Source organism: Podarcis raffonei, chromosome 6 (assembly GCF_027172205.1).
Source record: "Podarcis raffonei isolate rPodRaf1 chromosome 6, rPodRaf1.pri, whole genome shotgun sequence".
NCBI lineage: Eukaryota > Metazoa > Chordata > Lepidosauria > Squamata > Lacertidae > Podarcis > Podarcis raffonei.
The window spans coordinates 68,348,814-68,365,364 of NC_070607.1; the positions used below are offsets into that span (position 1 = coordinate 68,348,814).

At 39.7% G+C, this 16,551-nt stretch overlaps 1 protein-coding gene and 1 long non-coding RNA gene across 6 annotated transcripts in view; one reads left to right on the forward strand and one right to left on the reverse strand.

Annotated features, from left to right (window-relative positions):
• KDM5B (lysine demethylase 5B) overlaps window positions 1-16,551 on the forward strand; it is a 50,343-nt gene that overhangs the window by 11,548 nt on the left and 22,244 nt on the right. The window contains exons 3-11 of one of the 4 annotated variants that reach the window (XM_053393782.1): window positions 3,892-4,014; window positions 4,353-4,523; window positions 7,449-7,505; window positions 9,678-9,812; window positions 11,087-11,189; window positions 11,671-11,780; window positions 12,864-13,022; window positions 14,264-14,404; window positions 15,633-15,791. In XM_053393782.1, coding sequence (XP_053249757.1) covers window positions 3,892-4,014; window positions 4,353-4,523; window positions 7,449-7,505; window positions 9,678-9,812; window positions 11,087-11,189; window positions 11,671-11,780; window positions 12,864-13,022; window positions 14,264-14,404; window positions 15,633-15,791 — 1,158 coding nt within the window. The remainder of the gene's footprint in view (window positions 1-3,891; window positions 4,015-4,352; window positions 4,524-7,448; window positions 7,506-9,677; window positions 9,813-11,086; window positions 11,190-11,670; window positions 11,781-12,863; window positions 13,023-14,263; window positions 14,405-15,632; window positions 15,792-16,551) is intronic. The other 3 variants (XM_053393783.1, XM_053393784.1, XM_053393785.1) reach the window with 3 other exon arrangements.
• On the reverse strand, window positions 593-1,913 carry LOC128416272 (uncharacterized). Of its 2 annotated transcripts, none has more exons than XR_008331178.1 (2): window positions 1,191-1,913; window positions 593-868 (listed from the first exon to the last, which is right to left on the reverse strand). It is a non-coding gene; the product is annotated as an uncharacterized LOC128416272 (long non-coding RNA). The 2 variants fall into 2 exon arrangements; XR_008331179.1 differs by having other exon boundaries at window positions 1,036-1,913.

A 16,551-nucleotide genomic window follows, 5' to 3' on the forward strand; every position in this document is an offset into this window, starting at 1 on the left:
AATACACTAGTGTTGGTCTGCAGAAGATGTAAATAGTTCCATAGGGAAGGTGCTGCTACAGAGAAGGCCCTCTTCCTGGTTACTGCCAAATTCACGTCTCTAAAGTGTAGCGCAACCAAGAGGACCTCCTCATCTAAGTAATGAACATGAGGAGATCCTAAAATAGTATCCGCGTAGGAGTGAGATGGGAAATAAGATACAGAAAAGTGGAAAGTTTCAAATGTTCTAGAAATGTGAAGAAGGGGTACTTCATAAGCCTGGAAAAACCACACTACTGGTTCATCTGGGAAGGACTTAAGGAGAAGTCAATCTTAGATTGTATTTCTACCACTTTTCCTCTAAATATCTTGGCTGTTACATGTTCTATGTGACATTGAGTCATGGCTACCCCTTTCCAGAGGTTAAGATGTGGAGGTGCTTCAGAAGTGCCAGTTGATGCATTTTGGTGGTGTGTTGACAGCTATTTTGTTTTGAACAGTCATTAAGCTTGTTCTGCTCATTCTGCAAGCTCCTTTTGACTACTTTTAACATTCCATTCTACCAAAAATATCAGATGATTATTATTTTTGTCATTTTAAAGAAGCAGGAGTAAATAAATACCGTATTTTTCGCTCTATAACACGCACCTGACCATAACATGCACATCGTTTTTAGAGGAGGAAAACAAGGGAAAAAACATTCTGAATTAAACAGTGGATGTATCATTTTTGTGCTTCATGCTGTGGCCACAGACATGTGATCTGATGGTGAATTTGGGGTGACCCAATGCAAAAATCCTGAGAATCCCTGTGGATCCATGCTTTGTAACCACGTTTTTGCACCATTGCAGCCCCAGGCAACAGTGGGTGTGTGATTTTTGGGGGGCAGGCTGTAGCCATGGACATGCTATGTGCTCTGGTGGTGAATTTGGGCTGACCCAATGCAAAGATCCTAGGATCCATGTGGATCCATGTTTTGTAACCACGTTTTTGCACCATTGCAGCCCCAGGCAACAGTGGGTGTGTGATTTTTTGGGGGCAGGCTGTAGCCATGGACATGCTATGTGATTTGATGGTGAATTTGGGGTGACCCAATGCAAAGATCCTGAGGATCCATGTAGATCCATGCTTTGTAACCACATTTTTGCACCATTGCAGCCCCAGGCAACAGTGGGTGCGTGATTTTGGGGGGGGCAGGCTGTAGCCATGGACATGCTATGTGATCTGATGGTGAATTTGGGGTGACCCAATGCAAAGATCCTGAGGATCCATGTGGATCCATGCTTTTTAACCACATTTTTGCACCATTGCAGCCCCAGGCAACAGTGGGTGCGTGATTTTTGGGGGGCAGGCTGTAGCCATGGACATGCTATGTGATCTGATGGTGAATTTGGGGTGACCCAATGCAAAGATCCTGAGGATCCATGTGGATCCATGCTTTTTAACCACATTTTAAGTGGGGAGGGAAGGAAAAACACAGAAGGGACAAGGAGCAGGAGAGGGGTGTGCAGAGAAGCAGCTGGCTAAGAATGCAGGAGAGGGGTATAACGGGAGGGAGGAAAGGAAGGCAAAAGTTTTCCCTCACCTACCCACCCAAGCCAGCCAGCTCGCGCGCGCGCTCTCGCTCTCTCCCTCCAGCATGTTTTCAGCAGCACCGGAGCACAGAGATGACACTCTGCTTTCCCCTCTGCTTGCCTGGAGGGGAGGGGCTTTCCCTGCTCTTTGTTCCGTTTGAGCAAACACAGCAAGGAAACAGAGGTGGGTGGGCAGTAAGACCCTGAGGCAGAATGCAGGAAAGCAGCCGCTTCCTCTTTTCAGGTTTCCCTTCTCTGAGACGCGCGATTTGATTTTTGCCTGATTTTTTTTGCCTCCCCTCGCGCCATTTGGCTCCAGGGACCACACATTCGCTCAATAACACGCACAGACATTTCCCCTTCCTTTTTTAGGAGAAAAAAATCTGCGTGTTATAGAGGGAAAAATACGGTATATGTAGTGTGTATTAAAATGCTATACAGTATTTGCATTTGTTCAGAAGTCTTTTCCTGTGCATGCAAGACATCAGGTGGGACTTAAATGCCACCTAGTGGTAGCAGGCAGAATTCACTGTTTTAAAATTCTGAATGCTCTGGAGCGTTAATTCTCTCATGGACCCAGTCTAAAATTCTATCTCGCCACTTTTTTTGACCTCTTCTGATTGCATGGTTCAAGCCTTCCATTGCAGCGCATTCTTCATCTGGGAGCCCTGGTGGACTTTGTTGTGGGAACAATGTCCTTGTTTCCAGAGAGGATAGGCAAGGTCAAAGCGGCACTCAGTTCTGTCAAAATCATGAGTGAACCTCAGGGTGCAAATTCTGGGTCTCATGGCAATACTACATTTTTGACCTCTTCAGTGGCTGCTGCTCTCTCATTGAAGTTCCATAGCTGACAAGTGACATAGCCTCATTTCCCTGCCAATATTGGTATGTCACTCTTTTCAGTGGTGGCTTCAGAAATCCTCCCTTCACTAGGGATTCCCTCTCAGACAACCCCCTTGGACAGTCATCATTTCAGATAGACAGAGGGCCTCTCTCCAGCAGCTGGATGCTCCAAGGCACCTAGTCCTCAGAGGAGACTCTCCTCATCAACCTGGAATGAAGGGCAGCCCACTTCATAGTCCAGCACTTTGCAACCAAGGGACATTTGGGGGCGATCCTAATCTTAACCAGCAATGTCACGGACCAACAGTCACATAGACAGAGTGGCACTAGAGGTGGAAGAACATGTGGACTCCATTTCTGTCAAGCACTTCAAAAGGATTGAAAATGCTCAAGCCAGCTGACTGAGCAGGGAGCACCTCCTTCATGGAGAATGAATGCTTCAACTTGAGGTGTTTAGAAAAATTGTGTCCCACTTTTGGGACAGTCCAGGTGGACCTCTTCACCTCCTTAGTCAATCACTCTGTCCTCACCATGGCCTCCAGGAATGCTTTATGCCTTCCCCCCATTCCTACTCCTCTCCCAAGGCTTGAGAAAAGAGAGGGTTCAGTTCACTTTGTGGTCCCATACTGGCCTTAAAGGCCATGGTTTTCCAAGATGGGGATGGCATTCCCATGGACTCTTCTTTTGCATGACAACCTCTTGACTTAGGGAGAGCTTCATTATCCAGTTCCATTGTGGCAGAACCTGCATGTTTGAAGACTGAGTGGAAGTATCTTAATCAAGTTGGGCCTTTCTCCCAGCAGCTGATACCATGTTGTTCTCCAGCATCCTCCTTCCTTGGATATATCAAAGCTCTTGGAAAGTACTCTCTAAATGGTGTAATAAGAAAGGGCTCTTGCACACACACAAAAAGTTGGAATCTCAGAATTGTTATTACTTCAAGCTGGTTTGAGCATGGGCTTCAAACCTCATACCCTAAAGCTCCAGTCACCAGTCCTTTCAGCTGTGCTGCCAGAGAATCTGAGCAAGACTCAAGGCTCTCATCCATATGTCAAACATTTCCTTTGTGGTGCTTTGCTCAAATGTTCTCCCACTCACCATAGATTCCACCCATCTATGGGAATCCACATGGTGCTCCTAGCTCTCCAAAGATCTAGCTTCATGAAAGGACTAGTGCTCTAGAACATTCAGAATTTTAAAACAGCAAATTCTGCTTGCTACAGGTAGGTAGAGCTCAAGTCCCACCAGATGTAGTTTTTACATGCACTGAGAAGAACTCACATTTGGGTGGTGTACATGGTTGCTTAAAAGCACAACAGATTCTTCCTCCATACTTCTGCTTGCATCCCAGGATAATGATTGCTTCTTAACCTGAAGAGACAGTAATCACCTTTATTTTCACTTTCTTTGCTCATTATGTATAATAGATTGGAGAATATTAAATTGGTACTTGAAAATAATAACTAAACTGTATAATAAATCCACACTCTGAACAGGCTCAGACCCGCGTAAAACTGAATTTTCTGGACCAGATTGCAAAGTTTTGGGAACTTCAGGGATGCACACTGAAAATTCCACACGTAGAAAGAAAGATCTTGGATTTATTCCAGCTTAATAGGGTAAGTTTCACATGCTTTTAGGCTGAAGTCATGCTAATTTTCAGTCGTAAGCAAGTAAAAATAAACTTGTTTGGTCCTGAAGGCCCTTGCGTTGATAAATATTTTAGAATGAATATCTAGATAAACAGGGATTAAGTAGTTGTATTAATTACTTAAAGCTTTGTTTTTGTCTGACACTAAGTAATTGTGTTAAGGTAATAACTTCCTCTGGATCTAACATTTATTTATAAGATAGCACCTGCTCACTGGAGTTAAGCAGTTTCCTTTTCTGAGTTATATTTGTCGGAAATGACCCTGTAAATTTGTAAATCTTGATGTGCAATCCTTTTCATTTGCAGCTAGTTGCAGAAGAAGGTGGATTTGACTTGGTGTGTAAGGACAGAAAATGGACTAAAATAGCTACCAAGATGGGGTTTGCTCCTGGAAAAGCTGTGGGCTCACATATTCGTGCTCATTATGAGCGCATTCTTTACCCTTATAATTTATTTCAGACTGGAGCTAGTCTTCTGGTGAGTATAGACTACTTTTCCTAGATTGTGAACTTCTTTACAAATTGACTATTTTTCCATTGTGGGAAAGAGTTCTCCAATTTTCTTTTTTGGTGAATGCTTTTAGAGTTCTAAAAAAGACTTACTACAGCAGAGTCATGGAAATTTTAATATAATTTTTTAAGGTTTCACTGAACACAAAGACGTAGTTGTATATTAGCTGCTGTTTTAGGGTTTTTATCTTCTTGCTTGATTGATCAAGAAGTTGATACTTACAATGGCTATTCTTGCCTTGTAGAAAGGAAGTGGTTTGGATTGCTTTGCTCCTTCCTCACAGTTAGAAACAAGGTAGTTAGCTTTTGAACCACATCTAAAGCTGTACTTTGCTTTGAGGGCTCTATGCAGCACTTTTTTACAGTACACACTTTCAGTGTGCTAATCTTCTTAGCTTACATTTGTGCAGTTCTAGCCTGCTTGGGTTCCTTCCCTACCTTCCATTGAATGGGAGTAAGCTTCTTACTTTATTGGACCCCAAAGTGGTTAAAGTTTATCTGCAGTTTCTGAGGTAGTTGTGCAGTTGGTATATAGAAAGCTGGTATGTCTGAAAAGACATGACACTGCTTTACTGAAAGAGTAGAAATGTATGTAGAAAGGATAGGCTTCATCTGATCAAAAACCAGTTTAGACCATCTATAGGAACATAGGAAGCTGTCTTATACTTAGGTCATTGGGCCATTTAACTACAGCAGCTGGCAGCAGCTCTTCAGGGGTTCTGACGGGACAATCCCAGCCCCATGTGGAGATTCTGGGGATTGAACCTTGGACTTTCTGCTTGCAAAGCAAATGCTATATTTCACTGAGCTGCAGTTCTTTTATGGCCAAGAACTCAATACACATGCACTGGGTACATCCAGACTAGACTACTGTAATTTTATGTATGCAGAGTTGTTTCTGAAGACAGTCTGGAAACGGATGTCAGGAAGCTTGTGAGGATTAGGCAGTTTGATTATATAATACTAATTTTGTATTGGTTTCATTGGTTTACCTTTTTGTTTCTGGACTTAGTGCTGGTACTGATCTCTAAAGTCCTATCTCAGCGCCATTATTCAGGCAGCCAGGTCCCAGGGACATGGCCTATATAGTGATGTCCCTACCCTTGTAGAATTCCTTCTCCCTAGAACTCTTTAATTGGATCCTAAATATTTATTCTGTCTAAATTTTGATTTTTTGTTCCCTTCCCATCAACTTTATCTAATGCTATTTTTGTTATGCTGTATGTCAGTTCTGTTCTAAAATTGTTTATTGCAAGCCCTAAAACGCAGGGTAGAAATTTATCAGATAAATAAGTGAACAGAATGGGAAGAACTTCATGACCCAGGCTGATTTCCTAGTCACCTCTCTCTCTCTCTCTCTCTCTCTCTCTCTCTTGTTAAATGAAAATCATAGAGGGTTCCCCCCTTACCCACAAATACAGAAGTTTTAAAGATTTACAGATCACTTCTGGCAATTTCTAAATAATTGAAGTATTTTGAGCAAAAGGAGAGATCCAAATTATATATGTAACACTAGCTTTAAAACTAGTTTGGTGTGCTAAAAGGCATTTTTATTTTGGAATTTGAGAGAAGTTGTATCCCTGTCTGTACAGACTCCTCTATACCCTTCCTTCCTTTCTTTTACACTGATCTTGTTTTCTTTCGCCTTAAAAAAAAGAAAAATAAGTTGAAATTATTTGGTTTGATATAAATTCAGAAGGTGGATAGGCTTTTAAACTGAAGTCTGAAGTTGCAAAGAATGCTGCACATTTTAGTGCAAGGTTTCTTTATCACAATTAAAAGGCTGTGTTTGCATTACCTCCCATCTTGAGCATAGCATATTTTGAGTTAGTCTTTGTTCATTCTTCATAGTAGTTGTGCTATTTGATAGCACATTAGAGGTCATTCTAAATATCCATAGTATTGTTTTTTGTCTTTTAAGACATTTACTAACCTATCTGTAGGTCTGTGTGGCACTGTGGTGCTTATTCACTAAGTTAGTCTACACAGTAATGGCTATGGATGTATGGTAGTAATCAAAATAGCCATCAAACTCTAGCTGTGTATGTAATAACAGGGATGTCTTCATATTCAAGGATCATGCAGAAAGCTGTTCTACTAATTTTATCCCATTCTGCAATATAACAGGCCCTTTAAACTTGATGGTCTTTGTGTCATAAGCTTACTTACAGTGGCTGTGTTTGCACATCATGCATAGAACCACCTCATTCTGGGGGGACTGTAATAGGCCAAGTGAAACATAGCTGCTGATGAGCTAAAAGGGTTTAATTAACTCATAGAAAGTAGGTTCCATTGTTTCCACTAAACAACCATAATGGTATATTGTAGGTTGTAAAAATAAAACTCATATTTTCTCAATTAAGTATATCTATATGTGTGTTTTTTCAAAGTTCTGAATGTTTTGGTTATTTGTAAAAATGCTAATGATGCAAGGACAAAACCTTTGAAGTAAAAGTACTAGATTTTTGTAGCAGAAAAGCAATTTTAGTGTTTCTGTCATTATCTTTGTTAATACATTCCTATTGTTTGTCCAGTAGAAGCCAGTAAATCATTGCAGTCTGTGTTTTGCTCTAAAGGCTATATAGTCATGGTAGCATCTTATGAAGATCTGCTGCTTTGGCCTTGTGTAATCAGGTTTTTATAGTTATTGTAATAGGAACTTATAGAAGAGGATCTTTTTGTTCCATCTTAAAACAGGGCTGTCTTAATGCCCATGTACTTACTGAAAATCTAGTCCTGGTATAGGTGTCTTTATATTCCTGAAATGAAAACTTGCAGCTTTTCAGAAAAGGACCACTTAGAAGGAAATGACTTTCAAATAGCTACTTGTGACCCCACTTCACAGGGTCACAATTCTTTAAATTGTAACTCTCCAAGCTCTCTCTTGCAATAGGCGCCAGACATTTGTTCCAAACTGATGTGTTTAGTGGATGATGCAGTTCTGGAAAAGGTATGTTCAACATTTTTTAAAATGATGATCCTTTCCCGTTTCTCTTCTAAGCTGTTTCAGGTGCTTCCTCTATATCCACTTGTGCAAAATAGTTCTATATTCTGTCAAGTGCATCAAGGAATTGTGTGAATCTGTGTTTTGGGCACAGGATTTCAATTATATGCTTTTCAATAATGTTTCTATAAAAGCATGTTACATTAACTTGGTTTATCCTTGATCCATTGACTCAGGCCTATTCACTGTATTTTAATTTAGTGTGGAGTGTTCATTGCCTAACTCAGACAGTATTTCCTGTATTCCGTGATTGTGTGTTAGTGTATAATATAGAGAGGGAGAATGGAGGCAAACGCTGTATAAAAAATTAGTTGCCTCTTATTAATATCTTGCATTCATTTTTAAGCAGCTATATATTTGTGATATTATGGAGTATTGTGGTATTTGTTGTTGTATATACCTTTGCAATTATTTACTTAAGATTTTATTTTTTCATATGTAAAGCTTCTACCCTTCAAGCAAGTAGTGCTGTTGGATGCAAAATGATTCTTTAGCAGCTATGATTATTCTTCTCCCCTGTCTATTACTTGTATCTTCATAGCTTTTTGTTTGAAGTCTAAATGTTCCTCAGGAGAACAATTAGCACTGTGATGAGAATTGACAACCTTCTATGGAATTTTGTTTTATTGGTGCTTCTGTAACTTTTGGATTCTTGAAAGCTGTGTGGAAAAAAAGTTAAACGCCATTTTGTGCATGTAGAGGTTTATATAAGTAGTTTGGTGAATGATTAAAATTCTGGTTATTTAAAAGGCATGGTGTACATGGTCAAGCAGAGAGAGAACTTTCAGATGCATCCAGGCCATTTTAGCTTTTTCCTTGTCTGGGCATCCCTGTGCTACCACCATGTGGTATTTACCTATGTACCACATTTTGATCAGGCAACACTTCAGTTCAATTGTAGATTTGTAAGTTCAGTTGTAGATTTGCTAGGAAACATATTTCAATGCACAGCTGGCAGAAGAGGAATGATCAAAAGGTTGAGAACTGTTTCTCACTGTGTTTGTTAAATCTACAAAGAATTCAGGTTTAGCTTTTTATGACAATGGCACCTTGGTGTCAAAACAGATGTGCATTTCTTTTTTTCTTTTTTTTAATACTGGGAAAAGCAACACTCTCTGTTTAATATCCCCCTGCTGCAAATCTGCTGCTAATCCTGCTGGGGGAAGGTACAGGTACACGTACATTGACTTAATCTTTCCCTCCATTAGAATAGCAGTCAAGATTTTTTTTTTAAAAAAGTGGGCATGGAGAAAAAGTGTATTTTCTACATCAAGCAGTGTATAACTTTAGTGAAATAAATACATAAATATAAATATTGTTCTCTTTTTTTCCTAGCAGTAAAACATTTATGCTTGGTAACTACTTGTGTTCTTTGCTTCTTCAGCAAAACATTTAATGATTTGTGCCTACCTGAGGGCCAGTGGTTGGAGGGCTGCAGTTAGTATGTTGTACCAGGACTGACCCAATTTCAGATTCCTTTCTCTTTCATGACACTCCTTGGGAGACCTTGGGCCAGTCACCACTCTATTCCTAACCTTATCTCACAGCATTGTTGTGACAATAAAATGTGCATGGTATGGAATAAATGTACACTATCCTTCTCTCAAGGAAGGAAGGGTGAGAAAAATATGTAATATTTCAGTATTTTCATAGCAGATTTGGTATTTTCGTCCCACTGCCCAGAAAACTCAAATGTTATTATCAATAGCAATCCACAGAAATGGTGAAATTGTCAAGAATTCTATTGCAGGTCCCATGCAGAGTACCTTGGATGTAAATGATCGCAATCTACTTTTCTTCTATCCACTGTCATTAGTCGCCACCACTGCAAAACTGCCAGATTGTTGGATCCAGATTTACTTCTGCAGTTACTGTTGGAATGCCATATAGAACGCAAAACTTGTAACAAATTTATTTTCAAAAAAAATTGCCATTATTAAACCATTTTAGAAAGTACAGATTGGTCATTCCAATCCATCTGTAGTGAATATAATCATGTATGGTTTTTTATTTTAGCTACTAAAAATACTTTACATTTGGGTTTTTAAAAAAAAATATGCGTGAAATATTTGGTAGGAAATAGAGAGAGGAAAAAATCACTTTTGCTTGTTTTTTTAGTGTCTTCAGAAGCCAGATATTACCAGTGGCACAAAGGACAAGGAATATAAACCACATGATATTCCTCAAAGACAGTCTGTTCAGCTGTCTGAAACTTGTCCACCTGCTCGTCGAGCAAAACGCATGAGAGCAGAGGTAGGATGGACTTTTCATGTATTGATTTCTAAAATGCCATAATTCAAAGCCACAGAAGTACTTTATAAGTAGTTATTTTCCTTGCCAGAAATTAAACAGCAGTTCCAATATTTCCACATCATCGCTACCTATGGTTCTGAGGAGCACATACAGTTTTATTTATGGACTGATGCAGACACACTCTTTAAGAGATTATGAGTGGGTTGTAGGATCACACTGCCTTTCCTTGTGGGAACAAATCTTTCAGCCTTAACCACAGTGAAGTCTTGTGTTGGCACTAACAGCAACTGGATAACCAGGGTTCCCATTTAACAAGGATTTGAAACTAGGGTCTCGATTTCACTAGCATTTCCTCATATTGTCTGAAGCTGTTGACATCTTAAGTAATGCAGTTTATATTCATACAACATTTCTTATACACATTGGGGTTTAGAATCTCTTGTAGTCATCTATGCAACAGCTCTGTAGAATATACGTCATAATTTCCACTTTTGAGTAAACTGAGGCTGAGAAATGCTGACGATCCAGAAATCATGAGTCACGCACAATTTTGGTTGCCCTTGAAAACCGAAGGCCTTAAGCAACATAACATTCTTTTGAATTCCTACTAGAATCTAGTTTATTAAAAAATTTCCATTTGGGTGTCTTAGACTAAGTGTAGCATCCCTGAAGCTTTACAGTTCTCTGGAGAACCACCAAGGTGACTTATCAATTGTCTGAATTGGTGTGTGTTTTTGTAATTTTAATCATATACTAGCACATCTGCTTTAAAGCAGCTGAATCTAAACTTTCTGAATAGTCTAGGATGCAGCTTTAGCCTGGATTGTGTGAATTGCCTTGACTTTGACTTAGGCATCCACCTACAGCTGTGCAGGAGCAATATCAGTACATGAAATTCCTACCTACTTTTAGTAGGGAACAAAATGTCTATGAATGGGACTTCTTCATTCTTCTAGTTTATCAGTAAAATATTAATTGTAGGTGTTGGATACTTCAGGCAAACATTCCTCAGCATTGTCGTTACTGTGCTTCCATAAGAGAAAATCAAATGCCAGCAGTTGAGGAAGGAGTCAGAAGCACTCCTTCCTTTTCACCTTTGCATAATCTTACTATTGTCATCAATAAGTTATGGGGCAGACTATACATTTGAACACATCCAAATAACTATTCCAGCAGCGGTCTATTGTTGCATATTATAAGCTCATGACAGGTAATTCTGTACTGAACAAAAAGGAAGAATAAATAAAGATTAAGCTTAATTCCCCTCCCCCTAGGCTACTAATATTAAAACTGATTTGGAGGAAACTACAGAAACCAAAGCTCACAATTTGAGACGTAGAATGGGAACCACACCTCCAAAGATTGAACCTGAAAGTGGTAAGTGTATCAATGGGGTGGCGGTGGGGGAATAAAATAGTAGGCATTTGCTTTTTAACATCCAAATTATGGCTTGACCAGTATTCATTTGGATGTAGTATTTGCCAAAATGGTGGTGGCTTTGAAGCAAAATCTTTTATTTTAAAATAAAGCTTTGAAATTTATGAACTTGCTGACCTTTAACAAGAGAAAATACATTGCTGAGACTGTTGGTTTTTTAAAATGTAACTTCTGTAAAAAAAAAAATTAACAAATTGTAAGTAGGTTGGTAGGCACCATCTTAGAAGAACCTATTCCCTTTCTCTTTCTCTTTGTTTTTACCTGACTTGCAGATTTAATAAATTAATAAATATTCACACAATTTAATCACTTAAGGATTCTTTAAGTGGGTGACAGCCCCATTTAAACTCTTTTAAAAGCAGTTCTATTTTGTCTCAAACACTTTTGAGTAATATTTTCTAAATGTATTTTGCTGAATCAGATAAAGAGTCTCAAGGCCTTGTGAAACGGGAAACGGTTGAAAAAAAGCAACCCATCTGGGAAACAGAAAGAGAAAAACCAAAGGGACGTTCTAAGAAAAGCTTTAATGCAGTGAGTACTCTTCTCCCCCGCCCCCTTTAATGCTGATTGTAGAAAATTATGGGCTTGTAGTTTGAACTTAGTAGTCAGAAGAAAAATAATTTCTTGGTATTTTGTATTGTGAAATACAGTGATGCAATACTTTTGATTCTTGGTTAATATAGAAAAGATATTATGTGTTAACTGTAACAGGTTTTTGCAAAAAGTTGATCCAAATGAGGTTCTACAATTACCTCATTCATTTAGAATGAGATCTCAATTTTGGCATTCAGCTGTCCAGTAGCCATATGGCAAATTCCATCTGATATCTGTGTCATGTGCTCCATCTTGCTATGCAATGGGAAAGCTGCTTTCTCTGAAAAGCTGAGATGCAGGAAGCTTTGTAACTGTCACTGGATCCTTTTTCTCTTCTAGGAGACGGACTGACTGCATATTTCTTTATAGCAGCCACAGCTGAGATGATAAAATGAGATGGCCCATGCATCCCATTGTGCTCCTTGATGGAAGGGTGGGATAACTTAGAAAATAAGGGTGTTTTTGATGGTAGCCCACCAGGTTTTCTTTACTCTTTTTTTTATCCATCTATTCATAGATAATGCACTCCAAACAACTGGGCCATTAATGGTGCAATGCGAACCTGGCCTGGCAGCAGTAGGGTTTAATGAAGTGGCAGGATGCTGCTGCATCCCTGCCACTCAAGCTGCCCAGGACTGAAGGTTGCACCAGTTGGGAGTTGGCACAGCTATCAGGCTTGGGCCCAGTGCCATCAAGTCACAGCAGTGAAGTCCTGGGGCAACACAACTGTTTTGTGCCCTGTTTTGGAGTTTTCTGTGGAGCGCTGCTAGTAGGTTATACTTCTTCTCAAACATTCAGTTCGTGAATCTTCTCACCAGTTCAAAGGGTGTTTGGATCATAGTGCTTCTAGCTTGAGATGTTTGTAAGAATAAAGAAATGAAATGTGTTTCTGCATACACATGACATGCCTACATCATATCTATCTGTCAAGTGTTTTCTTACCAAGAACCATGCACAGAAGTAAGCAAGGTAATGATGGGACCAATCCCCCATCCCTCACTTTGGCAATTTTTTTTACAGGTGGATTTGTATGTCTGTCTCTTGTGCGGCAGTGGTAATGATGAGGATCGTTTGCTCCTGTGTGATGGCTGTGATGACAGTTACCATACCTTTTGCTTAATACCACCTCTTCATGATGTTCCCAAGGGCGACTGGAGATGCCCCCAATGCCTAGCTCAGGTAATAATAAAATATGGGTGAAATATTTCCCCCCCCCCCGGGCTCACAAATATAAAGGGTCAGCACCCAAGTAGACTAAAATACATTAAGCAAAAATCTGTTTTTCTTTGACTTCTCCTCTACCTTGGAGGTTACTGAGTGGTATCCAAGTAATATGTCCCATCAACACAAGGGTTTCCAGAGGTACTTTATCTGCACAAGTGCCTTGCGCCTTCCCCAGATCTGCTGTTCAGGGTGTATGGAGGTGTGGGGGGAGGAGTTCTGTTGCACAAGTAGTAATCCAAGTAGTAATCCTTCTGATGGGACTGCAACTTAAGGCTACTCTGGAGACATTCCACTGTTGTACACCTTCATCCTACCCAACCCCATGGTGCAATTACTCATTCAGTATAAGAGTTCGTTTAGATTCAGCATACTCCTAGAGCCCCATACCCTTCTTATCATTCAACAAAGGGTTGGTGGCTCCATTGTTCCTCCTGGAGACAATTTAAGATTCTTCTCATCATAGGGCACCCGCACATATCTAATATAGTGTGTGTCTGCCTGGGTCTTGTTACAAAACCCCTTCCAATACTGTCCTGTATTTATGGAGTTAATTTCACTCCTCTTATCAGTAGCTTTCCCACTTACCTTTTAGGCAGTTCCCTCTCCAAGGTTAATTTATGGGTCTGGGATGTTAAAAGTGGCCTTCTACTAATTAACTTTTAAAGTCAGTTGCTCTGTGTCCTGGTCCAGCCTCATTCTCTCCACACACACCCCGACCACACTCTTTTATGTTGTCAGAAGGGTACAGAACATGTGCATGCTTGACATCTTCTCTTACTCAGGTGATTTGTTTTACCACTATGGTAAATGTACACTGCTGCACTCCATCCAGTTATGGTTAGTTTTTAATACATGCCTCACAGGGACCTTTGGTTTAGATAATTAGATGTGAGTGATTGAACCCTGTGACCCAGGATTGATGGGAAGCTCCCACTGTCAGCCCTCTGTCCCCCAAACTGCCAATGAGCATTCTCCCCAATGGTTTGTACTCATTTTGAGAAAAAGGTGGTGGGGCTTTTGAAGAGCACCATCTACTTTTCTCTACTCCTTGTTTATCCTTGTAGTGTAACCTGCAATTCCCTTTGTCAACCTGTAAAAATGGATCCATGCTAGTCCATCTTGGATGAAGTCCATTTTGTTGTTTGTTTAAAAAAAAATTGCTTTATGTATGGTATGTTTTCCCTTTGTTAATTCAGTGCTGTATTTTAATTACACAGGAGTGTAATAAACCACAAGAAGCATTTGGTTTTGAACAGGCAGCAAGAGACTACACACTTCGCACATTTGGAGAAATGGCAGATGCCTTCAAGTCAGATTATTTCAATATGCCAGTGCATGTATGTTCACACTTCTAATGAGTCTGTTAACTTCGGTTTCATTATTGGGTTTATTAAAATTTGCATTTGGGGGAAACTCTTGTGTTGGTATCTAGAAAACAAAAATGGAGAATTTAGTTTTGAATTTGGAGTGGGAAACTAAACGCTGGCAGTAGGGTTTCTATCTCATCCATATAAAGTGGGTGGCAATGTGACTTTTTATAAGACAGAATGGCAGCTGTTTCCCATTTGGTTTTTTACGTGATAAAGTTGAAGATTCAGAATTGACACTCTGGGCAGAACCAGTGTGGGGAAGGAGTTAAGGTGTTGAAAGATTCTTGCCTCCCTCTCCCACTGCTATCTTGGCATTTTAAAGGCGTTCAGTGTAACTTACATTTTAATGAACAGGTGGCTACTTTAACAACTTGACGGCCCCAGAAAGGATTTATATCCTGCTTGGTACTTATTTATTTGCCATGACACTTCCATACCGCCCATCAGCTAAGTCCTTTGGTATTAGTTACTACCTGACAAACTTGTCTTGTCACTTTTTCTAATGTTTCCTCTAGCATTTATTCTGATTTAATGCATTTGTTAAAAGGGTTTAACACTGAGTTGTGGAATAAAATATCTTCTAACAGTACCAATGTAAATAATAATTTTTTTATTGACTCCCTAAAACTGCATGTGTTTGTAGTAACAGAAAGCGAATACTGACCACTGCAAAATGTTGAAATGACCAGTGATACTTGCATGCATGTATAATTCTTATTGATGCCCATTAGAGACTATTAAATCTATGACCCTAGGAATAGGATTTCCCCAACCTAAAATATTTTAACTATTAACCTGAGATACCTGAATCATCCAGTGGTCCATCTCATCTTTCTCATTGGCATGTCTATTCATGCAAGGACCCCCAAGTTTCTTTCTATGTCGCACTTCAACGGGTCCAGGGAAAGTATGAAAGTGGTATTTTCCTTTGTTTTCATAGTTTTCACCACTAAAGTGCACTTCTAGTTCCTTTCTAGCTCTCTTTGCCTGTCTTGTTTCATTGTGGCCTCTCCTACTTATATTTGCAGCATACCTGCTACATTCCCCCTGTTTTTTATAGGGGATGGCATTCGGTGTTAGGGATAGTAACACTTAACCCTCACCACCTCACAATTCTGTTTTGGTCCTTTATATTTATAACATGCTGCTGTTTTATTTTTTGTTAGTGAGTAACTTTTACCTGCCTCTTGTTCAGATGGTTCCTACAGAATTGGTTGAGAAAGAGTTTTGGCGTCTTGTTAGCACAATTGAAGAGGATGTTACAGTGGAATATGGTGCTGATATTGCTTCAAAGGAGTTTGGCAGTGGGTTTCCTGTGAGAGGTGGGAAAATCAAATTAAAACCAGAAGAAGAGGTAAGATTTGATTATTAACTAATATTTGGCATGTAGGCTGTTTAGAAACATATATAAAATTTCATGGATTCAAAGTAAGAAATGAGCAACTCGGACTGGCCCCAGCCTTTTGGCGGTTTCTCTGCTTGTGAATTAGGTGATTGTTATGGTATTTTTCAGTTCCAAAATGACCATCTTGCTGATTCTTCAAGAGGAGTGAGGAAAGCACTTTGCTATCACTTTAGACGTGAATGAGATTCTGCAACAACAGAATACTCCCCCAGATCAAGCACTTCCTTTCCAATGTGGTAAAATAGGCCAAAAACATACCAGATGGGAATAATTTGAAGCCAATTAGCTGCTCAGAGTTTCTATGTTTATTTCAACCATGGAAGCTTTTAAACTAGCTATTTAGTCCAGAATCACAATCTTTTGTTCACATACTATTTTTTTAACAAATCATCCAGATGACTTGGCCATCAAATTATTGTTCTTTTGGCTTTGTCTTGGTTGTCTCTCATTCCTTTTTGGAGCACATAAATTCCAACTATTGCAAGGGGAGAGAATCAGAAGACCATTGTAGCCCTGGCTGGTGTACATCACCTTTGTCCTACAGTCCCATACCTCCCTTCATTACATTTCTAGCCCACCCACCCTTCCTTGTTGCACTGGAATAGAACTACTGTCATAATGCCACCTGACCCCCTGCTCTTAGACTCCAATTTGAAGGAAGAGGACTTTGTGTGGCACAAAGCTGGTGAAGTTTGCAAAACAGTGAAAT